The 13,585-nt window shown below is 35.0% G+C and overlaps 1 protein-coding gene and 1 long non-coding RNA gene across 3 annotated transcripts; both read right to left on the reverse strand.

Moving 5' to 3' along the window:
• Positions 1-2,783: 2,783 nt before the first annotated feature.
• On the reverse strand, positions 2,784-8,136 carry LOC145593042 (uncharacterized). 2 transcript variants are annotated; one of them, XR_014102526.1, is made up of 6 exons: positions 8,003-8,136; positions 4,891-5,083; positions 4,609-4,764; positions 4,389-4,507; positions 3,745-3,878; positions 2,784-3,332 (listed from the first exon to the last, which is right to left on the reverse strand). It is a non-coding gene; the product is annotated as an uncharacterized LOC145593042 (long non-coding RNA). The 2 variants fall into 2 exon arrangements; XR_014102525.1 differs by having other exon boundaries at positions 4,609-5,083.
• Positions 8,137-11,620: 3,484 nt separating this feature from the next.
• LOC145591778 (uncharacterized) lies at positions 11,621-12,796 on the reverse strand. Its single transcript, XM_081648277.1, has 2 exons — positions 12,033-12,796; positions 11,621-11,852 (listed from the first exon to the last, which is right to left on the reverse strand). Exons 1-2 carry the CDS (start codon positions 12,794-12,796, stop codon positions 11,621-11,623), a joined length of 996 nt encoding a protein of 331 aa, XP_081504403.1.
• Positions 12,797-13,585: the final 789 nt, after the last annotated feature.

Consider the following 13,585-nt stretch of genomic DNA (forward strand, 5'->3'; position numbering starts at 1 on the left):
TCAATTAAAAAAAAAAAAATTTAAACCACCTCTCTTTGTTGGACAAGTGGCGAAATACCACTGAATGCCCACACTCAACAAATGGTCATGGCCATGACCTGGTCATGAACCATTTCTCACCAAAGGAACAATTTTTTCATTTTTTAAGCTTTATTTATTTTTCTTTTTGTTCATGCCCACCCAAAATGTGCAACCATTGGCTACACTCTTATAAATTTAGAGAAATTTAGAAGATTCTCTCTTATTTTTTAAAAGTCAAAGATTCCAAACAGGAACATCATTGTGGAACGGAGGGAGTATAAAAAAAAAGATATAAAAAAAATCCCTCAAAAAAAAAAGAAAAAAGAAAAAAAAGGAGTAATTTATAAGTAACTAGATTAAACCCGTGCGATGTACGGATTACAAAAGTTATTGAAATGAAATAACTTATTTCTATTATTTATTTTCTCGTATATACTTATAAGTTAAATCATAAAAGATATGCAGCTATCATCAGTAATTACGTGAGTAACAAAATATAAAAATAAAAGCCAATTTCTAGATATCAATTTATTTATTCCAACCAAAAAAGATTGAAATGAAAATGATTAAAATATATTTATTTATTTATATATTTATTTATTTATTAAAATATATTTATTTATTTATTATTTATTTAATGACACAGTCAAAAGATTGAAATGAAAATGATTAAAAATAAAAAATAACCAATTCCTCAAAGAAAAAAAAAAACAAAAAAAAATATATGTGACATCGCATTTGGCAGGAAAATTTTTCATGAGAAAGTGACACATATACATTTGAGAGAGAGGATGATGTCAGCAGATTTCTGTTTTAGTAATAGTTAATAAATTAGTATAAAATTACTGGGAGTCTGGGACAATTGTTTCAAAAAAAAAAAAACTAGGACAATTAGATTAATCATCGGAGTGTATTTGTATCATTTGTATGTGTCTCTTTTTGGTTATAATCAGGGAGTGAATTTGACTGACCAAAGAGACTAGCAAATTGGGGTCCACAGGAATAGGATAACAATTAGAACATGATACTAGTATAACGTATATACGAAGTTAAAACAAAATGCAAAATATTGCATGTAATGTTTGTCCTAGTGCTAAACAATCTAGATATAGTTTTCCATTAAGGCCCCTTTTAGTTTAATGTAGAACATTTTCAACGGAAATTTAGTTTTCATGGAAAATACATTTTCAAGGAAAAACACAATTGCAAATTAGTTTTTCTTTGTTTGGTTGCATACAAGAAAAGTTTAAGAAAAATAAAAAATAGAAGTGGAAATGTAACGATAAATGAGAGGAAGTTAAGAAGGAGGCAAGGAGGAAAGAGGAAAATGTGGCTTCCTTTATTTTGTGAAGGAAAATGTTTTCCATTATTAAAGATGGACTTTTCCACCCATGGGAAAATTGTTTTACACTCCTCCACGAACCAAACAATGGAAAATGGAAAAATCATTTTCCATGAAAACATTTTACATCAAACCAAATGGGGCCTTAGTGAAAATAAAGCTAGTCGTATATTCGAACTCGTTCATATAGATTTGTGGGGTTCATATAAAACATCTTCCCCTTGTGGGGCCATTATTTTTTAACAATAGTTGATGATTACTTTAGAGGAGTTTGAATTTATTTATTGCAAAATAAAGCTGATGTTGAAAAAGTGTTCTTAAAATTTATAATTAAACGTCAATTTGATCAAGTAATTAAACTGATAGTAGTGATAATGGAACGAAGTTTAATTCCTTGCGAGATTATTTTGTTAAAAATGACATGATTTTTGAGACATCGTGTGTAGGCACACCACAACAAGATGGGAGAGTCGAGAGGAAACATCAACATATATTAAATGTGGCTAGGGCATTGAGATTCTAAGGAAATTTGCCATTGAAATTTTGGGGGAATGCGTTTTATCGACTTGTCATTTGATAAATAGAACCCCGACACCTTTGCTTGGAAGTGAAACACCGTTTGAAATTTTGTTCAATAAACCTCCGTAATTTGATTATATTCGTGTCATTGGTTGTTTATGTTATGCTCATAATCAAAGGAGTAAGGGGAGATAAATTTGTTAGTCGGAGTAGAAAGTGTGTGTTTTCGGGGTATGCATTTGGGAAGAAAGGTTGGAGAGTTATTGATTTAGAAACCGAAGAATCTTTGTATCCCGAGATGTAAGATTTATTATGAACATTTTTCCGTTTACTACTCCGGTGAATGTAGTGCCACCTACGAAAAGTCAGGTGCCCATGGCGGAGGATTATTTTAGTGATGAAGAGTGGTTACATGTAGCCATGTAGGTGAGACACACCAAGCAGGAAGCTCTGCAACCTGGCTGCGGCAAGCAGAAGGAAACCGCAACCTGACTGCAGAGGGGGCTGGCGTGAGCACCCAGTAGCAGCACGTGACTGTACAGCAGCAGCAGCTAGGTGAAGGTGGCGTGAGCAGCCAGCAGCAACATAGTGCTAGGTCTGATTTTGAGCGTGATCAGGGGAGTAATGTTGAGGAATTGGGAAAAGGAAAGAGACCAAAAATTCCATCGACGAAATTGCGAGATTATGTGACACATACGATTTGGAAAAACAGTACATCTAAAAACGACTTTTTTAAGCAACACAATTCAAGACTCTGTGACTGTGTAGTATTTTTTTTTGACATAATTTAAGGTAAATAGTAGTATTTTTGACATAATTTAATACTTCTTATGTACATATACTGTACATATTATGCTACCAGAATACAATAACCAATCTCATTAGTGTGTTTCAGAGAAATACAATTACAGACCGATACAAACTTTGGCCGATACAGTAAATTTTCTTGCCTCTGGCAGATTCCAACTCTTCTACTCTACAAGATCGCAGGCAACCAGAATTATACAATCAACATAACCCATAAGAGTCTGATTGTTGGATATGAAAAAGTTATCTGCCTAGTAGGTCCTTCTGATCAAACCAATTTCATTCTCGAAAGGTGAGAAACTCATGATTGGACTGTCATGCATTTGGTATTTAAGAAGTTTCACTCGTATGCCGCCTTCATCCTTTTCTCCTTCACGCTTTCTGCATTCGTCATTGGCTGTTAAGGTCGTATTGCAGCCAGTTTTAGCACCCTCCGTAGATTCGATCATCTCAAAATCCTCATCAGCTCCTCCATTTTCTCCAACTTTTTTGGTCGGTGCAGATATTGTTATTACCATCTAAAGCCAAGTATAGAAGTGCAGTTTTCATCTCAGATACGTAATTCTTAGCTTTTTCAAGAAGCATTGAGAATTTGTTATTGAAGAAGCCCTTTGAAGTTTGGCTAGTAGTTGTACAAGCCATTCTGAAATAAGACAGTCCACAATCAAATATTCGCATATTCAAGAGAAGCATATATAGCTCTATTTAAGCAACTCCTGTACCACTATTAACATCTTCCAATTTGAGATGTCCCCACAATCAAATTACATCTTTTTAAAACTAAAATCTTGACCTACCCATATGTCTACATTTTGGGACAGAGGGAGTATTAGGCTACAACGTAAGAGATCTAGAAATTCAGAATGGCTAAAAAGCCAGCACTCGCGTAAATATGTTTCAAAGTATCTGCAAAGAGCATGATGGCCTTAATAACAAGTTCAACATTATCATCACAAAAGCAGAAGATAGAAGAGAAGAAGCACTTGAACCCTTGTGGAAAAAAACAAAGGAGGAAAAAAAAACAATTAGGACGGCCAAATGCTGGAATCACTCACCCATAAAAGCTGCTGGAGTTGAAATATTTTTATTTGCATACTCTGCCATAACAATTTGTGTAGAAACCCACTTCAATAACTGAGAGTGTATGACAGATTTTGAGAAAGCTTTCATATATGAGATGACTTTATGCCTGCAGCCAAAAATCTAATTACATATAGTAGAAATAACAACTTAACAGCTTCCAATCATAGGATAGGTGGGAGAGAGAGATTAACTTATAAATTTTGCAAAATAATAAGAAAGGAAAGGTGGGAGAGAGAGAGAGTATTACATCGTATTTAACAAAATATTGAGCATACAAAATAACAAACTCATGAATTTCTCATGAAAAAATGTAAACAAATAAAATAACAAAATTAGTGATCTTTTACTCTATATAACAAATACAAATTCTAATCTTATTGAAGCAAACCTGTTAGAACTATACAGAGTTCCAACAGAACAGGCCACTCTGGTCTGTTTGTAGCTCACCAGTAACTAAAATTCATAGTTGCACTAAAAAAAACCAGTACATTTCAACCTCACTTTAGACAATCCACCAAACAGTCAAAATTAATGCAGGTAGAAGTTCCTAGTGCAGGGAGAAGTATTGCAGGATAAGATTAAGGGGTGAAGATGAGTCGATGTTATTTGATTATACCGTTAAGGCAGCATTTACAAGACGGAGTTTCTGAACTTCTCCACCAGCTGATTGATTTCTGACTTTAGTGCCAAGTTTTCAGCATTGAGAGATTCTACTCTTCTGGCAAGTTCCACAACCTGTAATATAAATATATAATATGCAAAGGCAAGAAGAAAACAAAGTGATTTTCACAGTTGGGTTTTTGTTTTATCTAAATCAAGTGACTGTGTCACATTACCTGTTTCCTTCAACCTTGATCTTCTAGCAGATTCTCGATTGGATTCTTTTCTCCTATCCTGCTTTAACTCCCTCTCATTTTGTAAGTAAAAATATGTATTACGAGAGCAAAAAAATGACAGCTTTTTGCCCAAATCATCTGCCCTGATTGCTCACTCTAACAAGAGTATAATGATACTATTAATATGATATATCATATATATATTACATTATATTTAATTATATATCATTAAGTTAGAGCTGATTCGACTCAAATCATCTGCCATGATATGCTCATTCTAACCTTGTTAAAAGTTCATATCAATTGATTGACTCACTTTCACACTGACCCTGCGATTCCTCAGCTCCTATATATGTGATGGCAACAACAGGTGAAACAAGTCAAACAACAGTTCCAACTACTTGTCCCGCCGCTGCACTTGCTGGAGCTCCCAACACCTCATCAGCAGAAGGAAGAACAACCTGAAATTTAAACACTGCTAGTACAATATTCAAAGATTGATATTAGATTTCAAAATAAAAGAGATCGATCATAGTTTTATTCCTCTCTTTCTAGCGCACTCTTACACGTCCTAACATGCCAACTCATAGATCCTCTGACTCTGGTTTATAACCTTACCCTTACAGTTAAAAGGTCATTTACATTAGGCCGTTGATCTGAAAGCAATGATGGTATGGCTCAGCTTCTTAAAAATCATAAACATGTACACACAGTTTCATTTAGCATTTTGATTTGGTGAATTATAATCCAAACCCAAAAAATACTAAATCTTTCAGTTCAATTCAAAATGTAAAGTAATAGATCAATATCATAAGTACGCCTACACAGAATGGTTAAAAGTTGGGAGTCGGGACACTATAAATGAAGTGGTTAATGGTGGGGTTACCATTATCCTTTTTGGAGTGACGAAAGCGGTATGTGTTCCTAAGAAAAGGAATTTGTCCATTTTCCGGGGGGGGGGGGGGGGGGGGGGGGGGGGCGGAAACACATAAGAACAGCTGAACATTTTCTTCTTTCATTTATCCTAGGTGTCAAAGGCTTTTGTGTGTGTGCGTGTGAATACTCAAAACCAAAAAATTACTAAAAGACTCTTCTTCACATGTAGATACAGTTGAAAAGACTTTCAAGCTAAAAAGAGAATACATAGACATTTGCCAATATTAGTTGAGATGAACCTGAGTTTAGAACAAATGAGGGATTGCAAATAGATAATATATTTCAAAATCTAAGTTTCAATTTCAATTTTAAATAAAATTTGAGATTACAACTTTAAATTACAATTTCAAATAACAGCTTTGATGTGTAAATTCAAATTAACATTATAGATTATAATAAAGATTATAAACAAAATTTGGGCAAAAAATTAAATTCAAAAGATTGCTACATGCATACATTTAAACCAAGTTAAGCTTGACCTAGTCGAAAAGAAACCTTATTATTAAAGGTCATAAATATTCAAATTGAAATCAATCAGAATACAAGCAGCATAAAACATTATAAACCAAATTAAACTTGGCATAATAGAAATGCTATACCTTAATAAGAAAAATCTAAAAAATATATAGACTTTATTAAGAAAATTCATAAATATTCAAATTGAAATTTAGTGCAGATTAACTCAAAGTTTCATACAAAACTACTATAAGGATAATAGCATATCCCCTTTATTACTAGATAAGCTTCTCTATAAGCAAAAATGTTCAAAGAAATAAAAAACAAATAATATTTTTTTTATTTTTTTTGTTTTTTTGAAGGAGAGGGGCTTTAACCCAAAAGGAAAAAAAAAAAAAAAAAAAAAAAAAAAAAAAAAAAAATCTAAAATTTGGGTATAAACCATGTAGGAGATGTATTCTCGCAAAGTGCATCGTCACCTTGGTAAAATTTTTTAAAACACAGAGATGCCATATCATACACACCCATATCATGTCCACGAAATTTCTCACATTTATCCTTCCAATATGCATTCGTATCATCGGTAAAATAAACAGCATTTCGTTGAGCATTTGATGTATTAGCAAACATTGATGTGTTATTACCGACAAAAAATTAAACATCTCTCAAATTCTTAACTTTTTCCCACAATTTATTCTCAACGTCAAGCTTGTATACTAGAATATCACACGTACGATAGCTCACACGACCATCAGCATGCTCAAGGTCAATCTTCGGTCGAGAGACTACATGCAAATGACCATCAATCACCACCATATACATATCTCCAATAAAGCCTACAACATATCTAAAAACATCGCAAGGAACTGATAAATAAAGCTTGGCCGTAAACTCAGATTTCGTGATATCACAATAAGTAAGTGTTCCGTCTTGATATAAAATGAGTAATACTCCGTCCCAAAAACACACATCAATTACTTGATAATATTTACCGCAAGATGTGTGTATTGGTGTCCATGTTTGGTCTCCAAGGCGAGCAAATGCTAGATTGTCATGCCTCCAATGGATCGCCATTACAACAAACTCATCAGTTTGAGGCATTTTTAAGACAATGAACTTGCGTACACACAATTTTTTCCTTTCAATATCAGAGTATATTTGATCATTAAAAATATCATCTTCTGGATCGATTGGCAACGTTTGTAGGGATGGGAGGTTTAGTCGAGCTTTGGTGATTGGATTAAATAACTCGATCTTCTTGTTAAGGTGTAGCATCAAGATAAAGCCATATGGAGTACCCCAACATCGCGCCCCAAAAGTCTCTGGGAGACTTAATTCATAACACTTATTATTTCTTCCAAAACTTAAGATTTTCCTACGACCATCATTATTATTATTAGTAGGCTCACCTAGTAACAGCCAAGGTGTTGTTGGTTTATCAACACGACTCCACTCGAGTTTAACCATATTGAAGGCATGATTCCATGAATGACATACCGCAGAGAAATAAACCAAGTCCTCAATTGTTTCCAATTTCAATGCAATTATACCAAGGATATCCTTTGGCAACATACACCAATAATCACCCATCTAAACAACATTACAAATATATAATCAAAACACTAATCATAATTAATTACAATCAATAATTCTATCAAGATCCCTAAATTGAGTATACTGACGACTTAAATCTAGATTGTGAAATTAATATCCGATAGATTAACACAAATATTACCTCAAAATTATATTGGTCAGATTGTCAAAGTAAAGGGTTATATAAACCAAACTATCAAAAATATAGAAACCAGAATCATGAGTATTTAATTATAACATCTATTTCAAAGAACCCTAAATTTAAAAACAAACTATAAAAATTCTGAATTGCAATATTTTAACAACCGTATTTAATCATAACCAATATTTCAGTTAAGAACCCTAAATTGTCAATAAAATTAACGATTATGTGAAATTGATATTCGATAATAAAATTGCAATATCTTACCTCAGAAGCCGTTTCAATGATGGAGACTAGAGTGAAGAGAAAGCGCAAAAGCCGCTTCAACGGAAGATTCAGAAAACCTTTCAATGGAGGGAAAGAAAAAGCTCACAGGGTAAAAAAAAATACTACCTCCGTTAACAGTTATTTGCAACATTTACTCAAAATGGGTGCTAACTATTATTTACAACAATTTTATTTTTTTCCTTTTTTGGTAGCTTTTTGGTTGACAAAATGACCAATCTGCCCTTATTAAAAACTGATTAATTCCTAACTTTCTTTCTTATACTAATTAATTATCTCTCTTATCTACATATCTAATCTAATGACTCCCACCAAAATTAAAGATCTACATCCCTACTCTCATCAATTCATCAGAGCACTCGTCTCCTCACCTACCCTCATCAATACACCTTCAACCAATTCCATTAATATGGCTGTTGAAGCCTTTAAATCTGGAAAACGTTCCAGATTTCGTCTCTCTCTCTCTCTCCTCCTCTTATAATCTGGTAAACCTCTCTCTCTCTCCTGTTTTTCCAAACCCTAATTTCCTTGTGTTCAGATCTACTCTATTATTTCATCAATTTACCAAAAATGAATCCCTCAAACGAGAACAAACCTAATCATGATATTATTGCGACCTACAAATGTCAGCGTCGAACTGGGAAGATGAAGTTGGTTCGAACAGAAATATACATGGAGAAGAAACGAAAGTTCGGTGGTGGTGCGAAGCTTGAACCTCTACCTTCCGATGAAGACGGTGAGGACTCGAATGTGCCAGATCTGGGCAAAACCAAGGTTGGTTCGACTATAAAAGGAACTGTTGCTGATGTTGTGAAGAACGAAGATGCTGACTCCCCTGTTCCGGTTAAACATTCTGAAAGGGTTGAAGAGGAGGCTGGAGATAAGAACTTAGTACCTCAGAAGGCCGCCGATGCTTTTTTCGGCAAGAAAAGGGGTAGATCTGGCTCCTTTGAGGACGACGATGATGCTGTTGAGGGGGAATACAACCCTTCTAACTTTGGCTCTAACTAATGCCGTAGCGTAACGCATTTCTGACCCTTCATTGTTTAAATTAATTGCTTACAATTACTCATCATTCTAGATCTGTTTGATGTTTGATGCTTCATGTTTTTAAAATTTATTGGGCTACTGTTGGTAATTCGTTGGATATGTGTGTTAATTTCTGTTGCTTATTCTCAAATTAAGAATTATGTGAATTTTTTTTGCTGTTGTTGTGAGTAGGGCTGTGCAAAAATCGGTCCAGACCGTATTTCGGACCTGGACCGGACTGGACCTGGATCAGTCCGGACCGGACCTGCTGATTCCGGTCCGGTCTTCGGTCTAAGAAAATAGTGGATTCCGGGTTTCAGGTCCGGTCCGGTCTAAACCCGGAAAAATCAGGTCTGGACCTGAAACCCGGATTTTAATAATAATTAAAAAAATTTAATATAAATTTTGAGAATTTTCTACTCCATATTACTTACTGACTTACCCATTACCTTACCCTAACATTTTCAAACTCATAAACCTTCTCTCCTAGTCCCCACTCTCCAGCGCAGTCACATCTTACAGTCACCCTCACACATACTCCATTTTTTCCGGCGAGTTTGAGCACCATCGATTCACCGTGTACCGCCGCGTCTTCTTCATCGGAACTCTCAAAGTCGAGTTATAACTATGTCTCGAATCGCTGCTTTTTGAACTTCATTGTTCGACCTGTACTATGTTCAATTACTTATTACATTTCGATTTTGCAAGATAAATATACAAAGTACCTTTGAAATTGCTCATTAATGGTGAATTCAGAAAAGAAATAATTATTTTTACTTGCTGAGTTGCTATCAAGACTTCAGTTGGACAGTTGGTTAAGTAAATAATACAAAGTATCTAATACGTATTAACGTATAGTTATCATTGATATTTGCATTTAAATATAGTACATCTAAGAATAAAAGTATATAATAAGCTTGATTTTTTCTACAAAATGCATATAGTCATATAGATAAGCAGCATGCCAAAGCCTTCTTATTGGATTTTATGTAACTGTATATTTTCAAAGGTAAAAACAACAAGATTGCTGAAACAGGTCTAACAGGTTTAAAACCGGACCGGACCTGAATTTTCAGGTCCGGACAGGTCCAGACCTGATTTTTTCAGGTCCGGTCCTCGGTCCCCAAAATTTCCAAATACCGGTCTTCAGGTCCAAAGGGTCCCGGTCCGGTCCGGTCCGGTTCTAGACCTGTGCACAGCCCTAGTTGTGAGAATATTGGCTGGGTTTTGTGAATTTGTTGGCTATTTATGATTTTTTGTGAATTTGTTGGCTATTTTGAGAATATTGGCTGGTTTTTGTGAATTTGTGAGAATATTGGCTGGTTTTTGTGATTTTTTTGGGAATTTCTTGGCTATTGTTGCTGACTTGTGATTCAATTGGACATTGTTGGTAATTTAAGATGAAATTTGGTAATTTATGATTACATTTGGTTGTTTATGATGATCTTTGGCTATTTATGATAATTTGTGGCTTTTTATGTAAGCTATGGCTATTTATGATATACTTTTGGCATATGTATGCTGTTATGTCTTGCTTTTGCTGTAAGTTTGCAGATAATGGTTGTTTAATTATTGCTGACTTGTGATTCAATTGGATATTGTTGGTAATTTCAGATAAGATTTGGTTATTTATGATAAAATTTGGTTGTCTATGTTGATCTTTGGCTATTTGTGATAATCTGTGGCTTTTTATGATAATCTTTGGCTATTTATGTAAGCTATGGCTATTTATAATATAGTTGGGGCATATGATTTGCTATTATGTCTGGCTTCTGTTGTCTACTTCTGTGGGTTCTACTTCTGTTGTGGGAGTTGAATGTGTGGGTTCTACTTCTGTTGTGGTAATTGGTTGTGTCTTTCTGGCTACTGTCTGTCCTTTAGTGTCAATGGCTGTTGGGAATTGTGAAATGATGAATGATGATGATTTTATAGGCTGTGGTTAATGTTGTTAGATGTTCCTGCAGTTCAGTCCCTTATTGTTGGAGTCCCTTTTCTGTCGTTCTCAATGACTATGCTAAGAGAGAACATTATTTTTGCCTACCTATGTGTGTCCCTACATGAGTCCCTTCATGAGTTTTGTGGTCCTAGCTGATGTATGAGTCCCTTAATGGAATGTAATTGTGTGTGACATCCAAATGATGAAGGGACTCATTTGACACAAGTAAATGGATAAGTTGGAATTGCTTCAACAACTTCAAGTGTAAGTTGTTGTTGAGGGAACCACTTATTCAATTAATGTGATAGAGAATAACCTTCTGATGGATTGATATTTGTGTGTGTTTGTGTATCACAATGGCAACATAATGTAATAAGCACATGTACATAAAACAACCATACTTGATATCATTAACTTGTTCAAAAGGTTTAACATGTTCAAAAGAAGTTAGCTAAGACTGCCTTACAATATATGGCCTAGAGTTTAACAAAATACACATAACCAATTAGTGTCAAACAATGGTAAAACCAAAAACTTGGAAAAGACAACCTACTATTTTACCATTTACTTCAATGCTCTTCATTGGTTATGTGTGGCAGTCTCACTGTTACTCTGTTTGTGTTTCTGAGATGTGGTCAGTCTGCATCAACTTGCATGTCTTCATCCTCTGCATTCCCTTCACCAGTTGAAATGAATAAAGTGTTGAGATAATTAACAACTTGTTGAACCAAATTTGCTTCCACCTCTAGTTGTTCTGGCAGCAAGCCAAGTCTTTCCAGCCTCTCCTTTCCTTTATGTGGTGGGGTGAAATTATTCCCACCTAGATGCCTGAGGATTTCTTCCATGCAACATTGTAGTGTTATCCAACTGTAATTGTTCAACACTGGATTAAACAAGTTATAAGCCTCTTTCACCTTATCTATGAGTTCCCCCAAGTTCTTTGGAAATGATTAGTATTGTATGGACTGTATGACATTGAATAACCCCAAGTCTAGCACATTCAAGTCAGGTGACTATGCTGGCTGGTAGATGAACTGAATGTTGAACCCATCTGATTGACATGCAGAAATGAATTCCTCATCCTTGGGAATCTGATGAGGTCTGGCATTATCCCACTGAATCCATATGTCCTTTGGCTTATGTGGTGGCCATTTCTCTTTGATTGCTGGAATGACATTGTTGATAAGCATTGCCCTGATTGCCTCCTTATTTACATTTTCAGTTGCCTTAATTTCAACAGCCCCTGCTTCTCTATTCTTACTTTTTTTCTTTGCAATGTTCTCATAAACAAATGGAAAGATTCCATACTTTCCATCATGTAGCACATGTCCATGGCTGTCAAAAATAGGCTTGCCAATGATTGCCATGAACATTCCTTTAACCTTGAATCTTTTGGACTGTTGGCACCTATATGGGTTTGGTTCATTAGGCAGCAGGTAAAACCTTCTTGTTTCTGGGTTCAAGTAGAACCACTTTTCATCTATGTGTATGACTTCCTGCATGTCTTCAAACTTTGGGTTACCATTCTGCTCAGCAGGAAGCAGATGACTTAAAACCCATTTCAGTCTTGCTATTTTGTGGTTGGATGTCAGAGCTGGGTGATTGGTACTTGTATGTGTTCTCAGCCTTCCTTTTTTCTTCAACTTGTGAATGGTAACATGTGAGATATTCAGAGCAGCTCCATAGCTTCTCTCAATTGTCCTTTTGTACAAAGGGACTGACTGCAGAAATTCATCAGTGTACTCAGTGGGTCTTGGTCCAGTTTTGCCAAGCTTCTTGCTTCTGACATCTATCACATTCCCTTGAGCCATTTGTTTCTTAATTTCTGTGAATAACTTTGTATTGTTGATCTGTGAACATTGAACTTTCTTGCTTGTTGTGATAAAAAGGCTCGTGGCAAATTCTCCCCATCTAACTTCAAAAGAATAGCATCAACAATCTCCCTTTTTTGCATAACAATTAATTGCTTTCTGCCTTTGGGTTGCTGTTATGGTTCTTCATGAATCTGATTTTCATTAATCTCATAACTTTCTTCGCTTGTGCTTGATTGACTGTCTTCCATATTTGCTTCATCATTTAACAATGCATCTATGCTGAAAAAGTCCTCATCGAATAATTCTGCCATACTTATAAATGTTTGAGCTGTTGTTACAGATTTGAGGATTGGTGATGAAGTGGAGGTTGCTGTTTTTTTTTAAAGTTCTCAAGCTGAACCAGACTTAGCTTTGAAGAAGAAGGATGCTGCTACTAACCTTGCATTAATTACTAATTGAAGGGTAGCTTAGTGTTGACTTTTGTAATGAACACATGGTGTAATTTGCTTAGGTTTGAACTATTGGGTTGTATGAATATTTTGAACTTGAAAGACTGTTTGCAGGTTTATATACTCTCCCTTGAATGAGAAATTCAAGTGGAGGGGAAAATTTGGTGTGAAAAAGTGCAAACTTTTGAAAGTGGCTGAAATTTTAGGTGGGAAAAATGAAACCCACAAAATTTCAGTTTCTCTCTCCTGTTTTTTATACTCCGGGTTCCCCTTTCCCTCCATTTTTATCAATTAATCACATGTCTTCTTTTCAATTATTCTCTTCTAAACACTCCTT

This window comes from Chenopodium album, chromosome 18, assembly GCF_948465745.1.
Source record: "Chenopodium album chromosome 18, dcCheAlbu1.1, whole genome shotgun sequence".
Lineage (NCBI taxonomy): Eukaryota > Viridiplantae > Streptophyta > Magnoliopsida > Caryophyllales > Amaranthaceae > Chenopodium > Chenopodium album.

What these genes read in the sequence shown, in the direction of transcription:
- LOC145591778 (XM_081648277.1), bottom strand. Translation starts at nt 12,796, where the DNA reads ATGGCTCAAGGGAATGTGATAGATGTCAGAAGCAAGAAGCTTGGCAAA. An exon ending in TCTGCATGTCAATCAGATGG is followed by an intron (nt 11,853 to 12,032) that starts GTTCAACATTCA and finishes GAACAATTACAG; the next exon opens with TTGGATAACACTACAATGTT.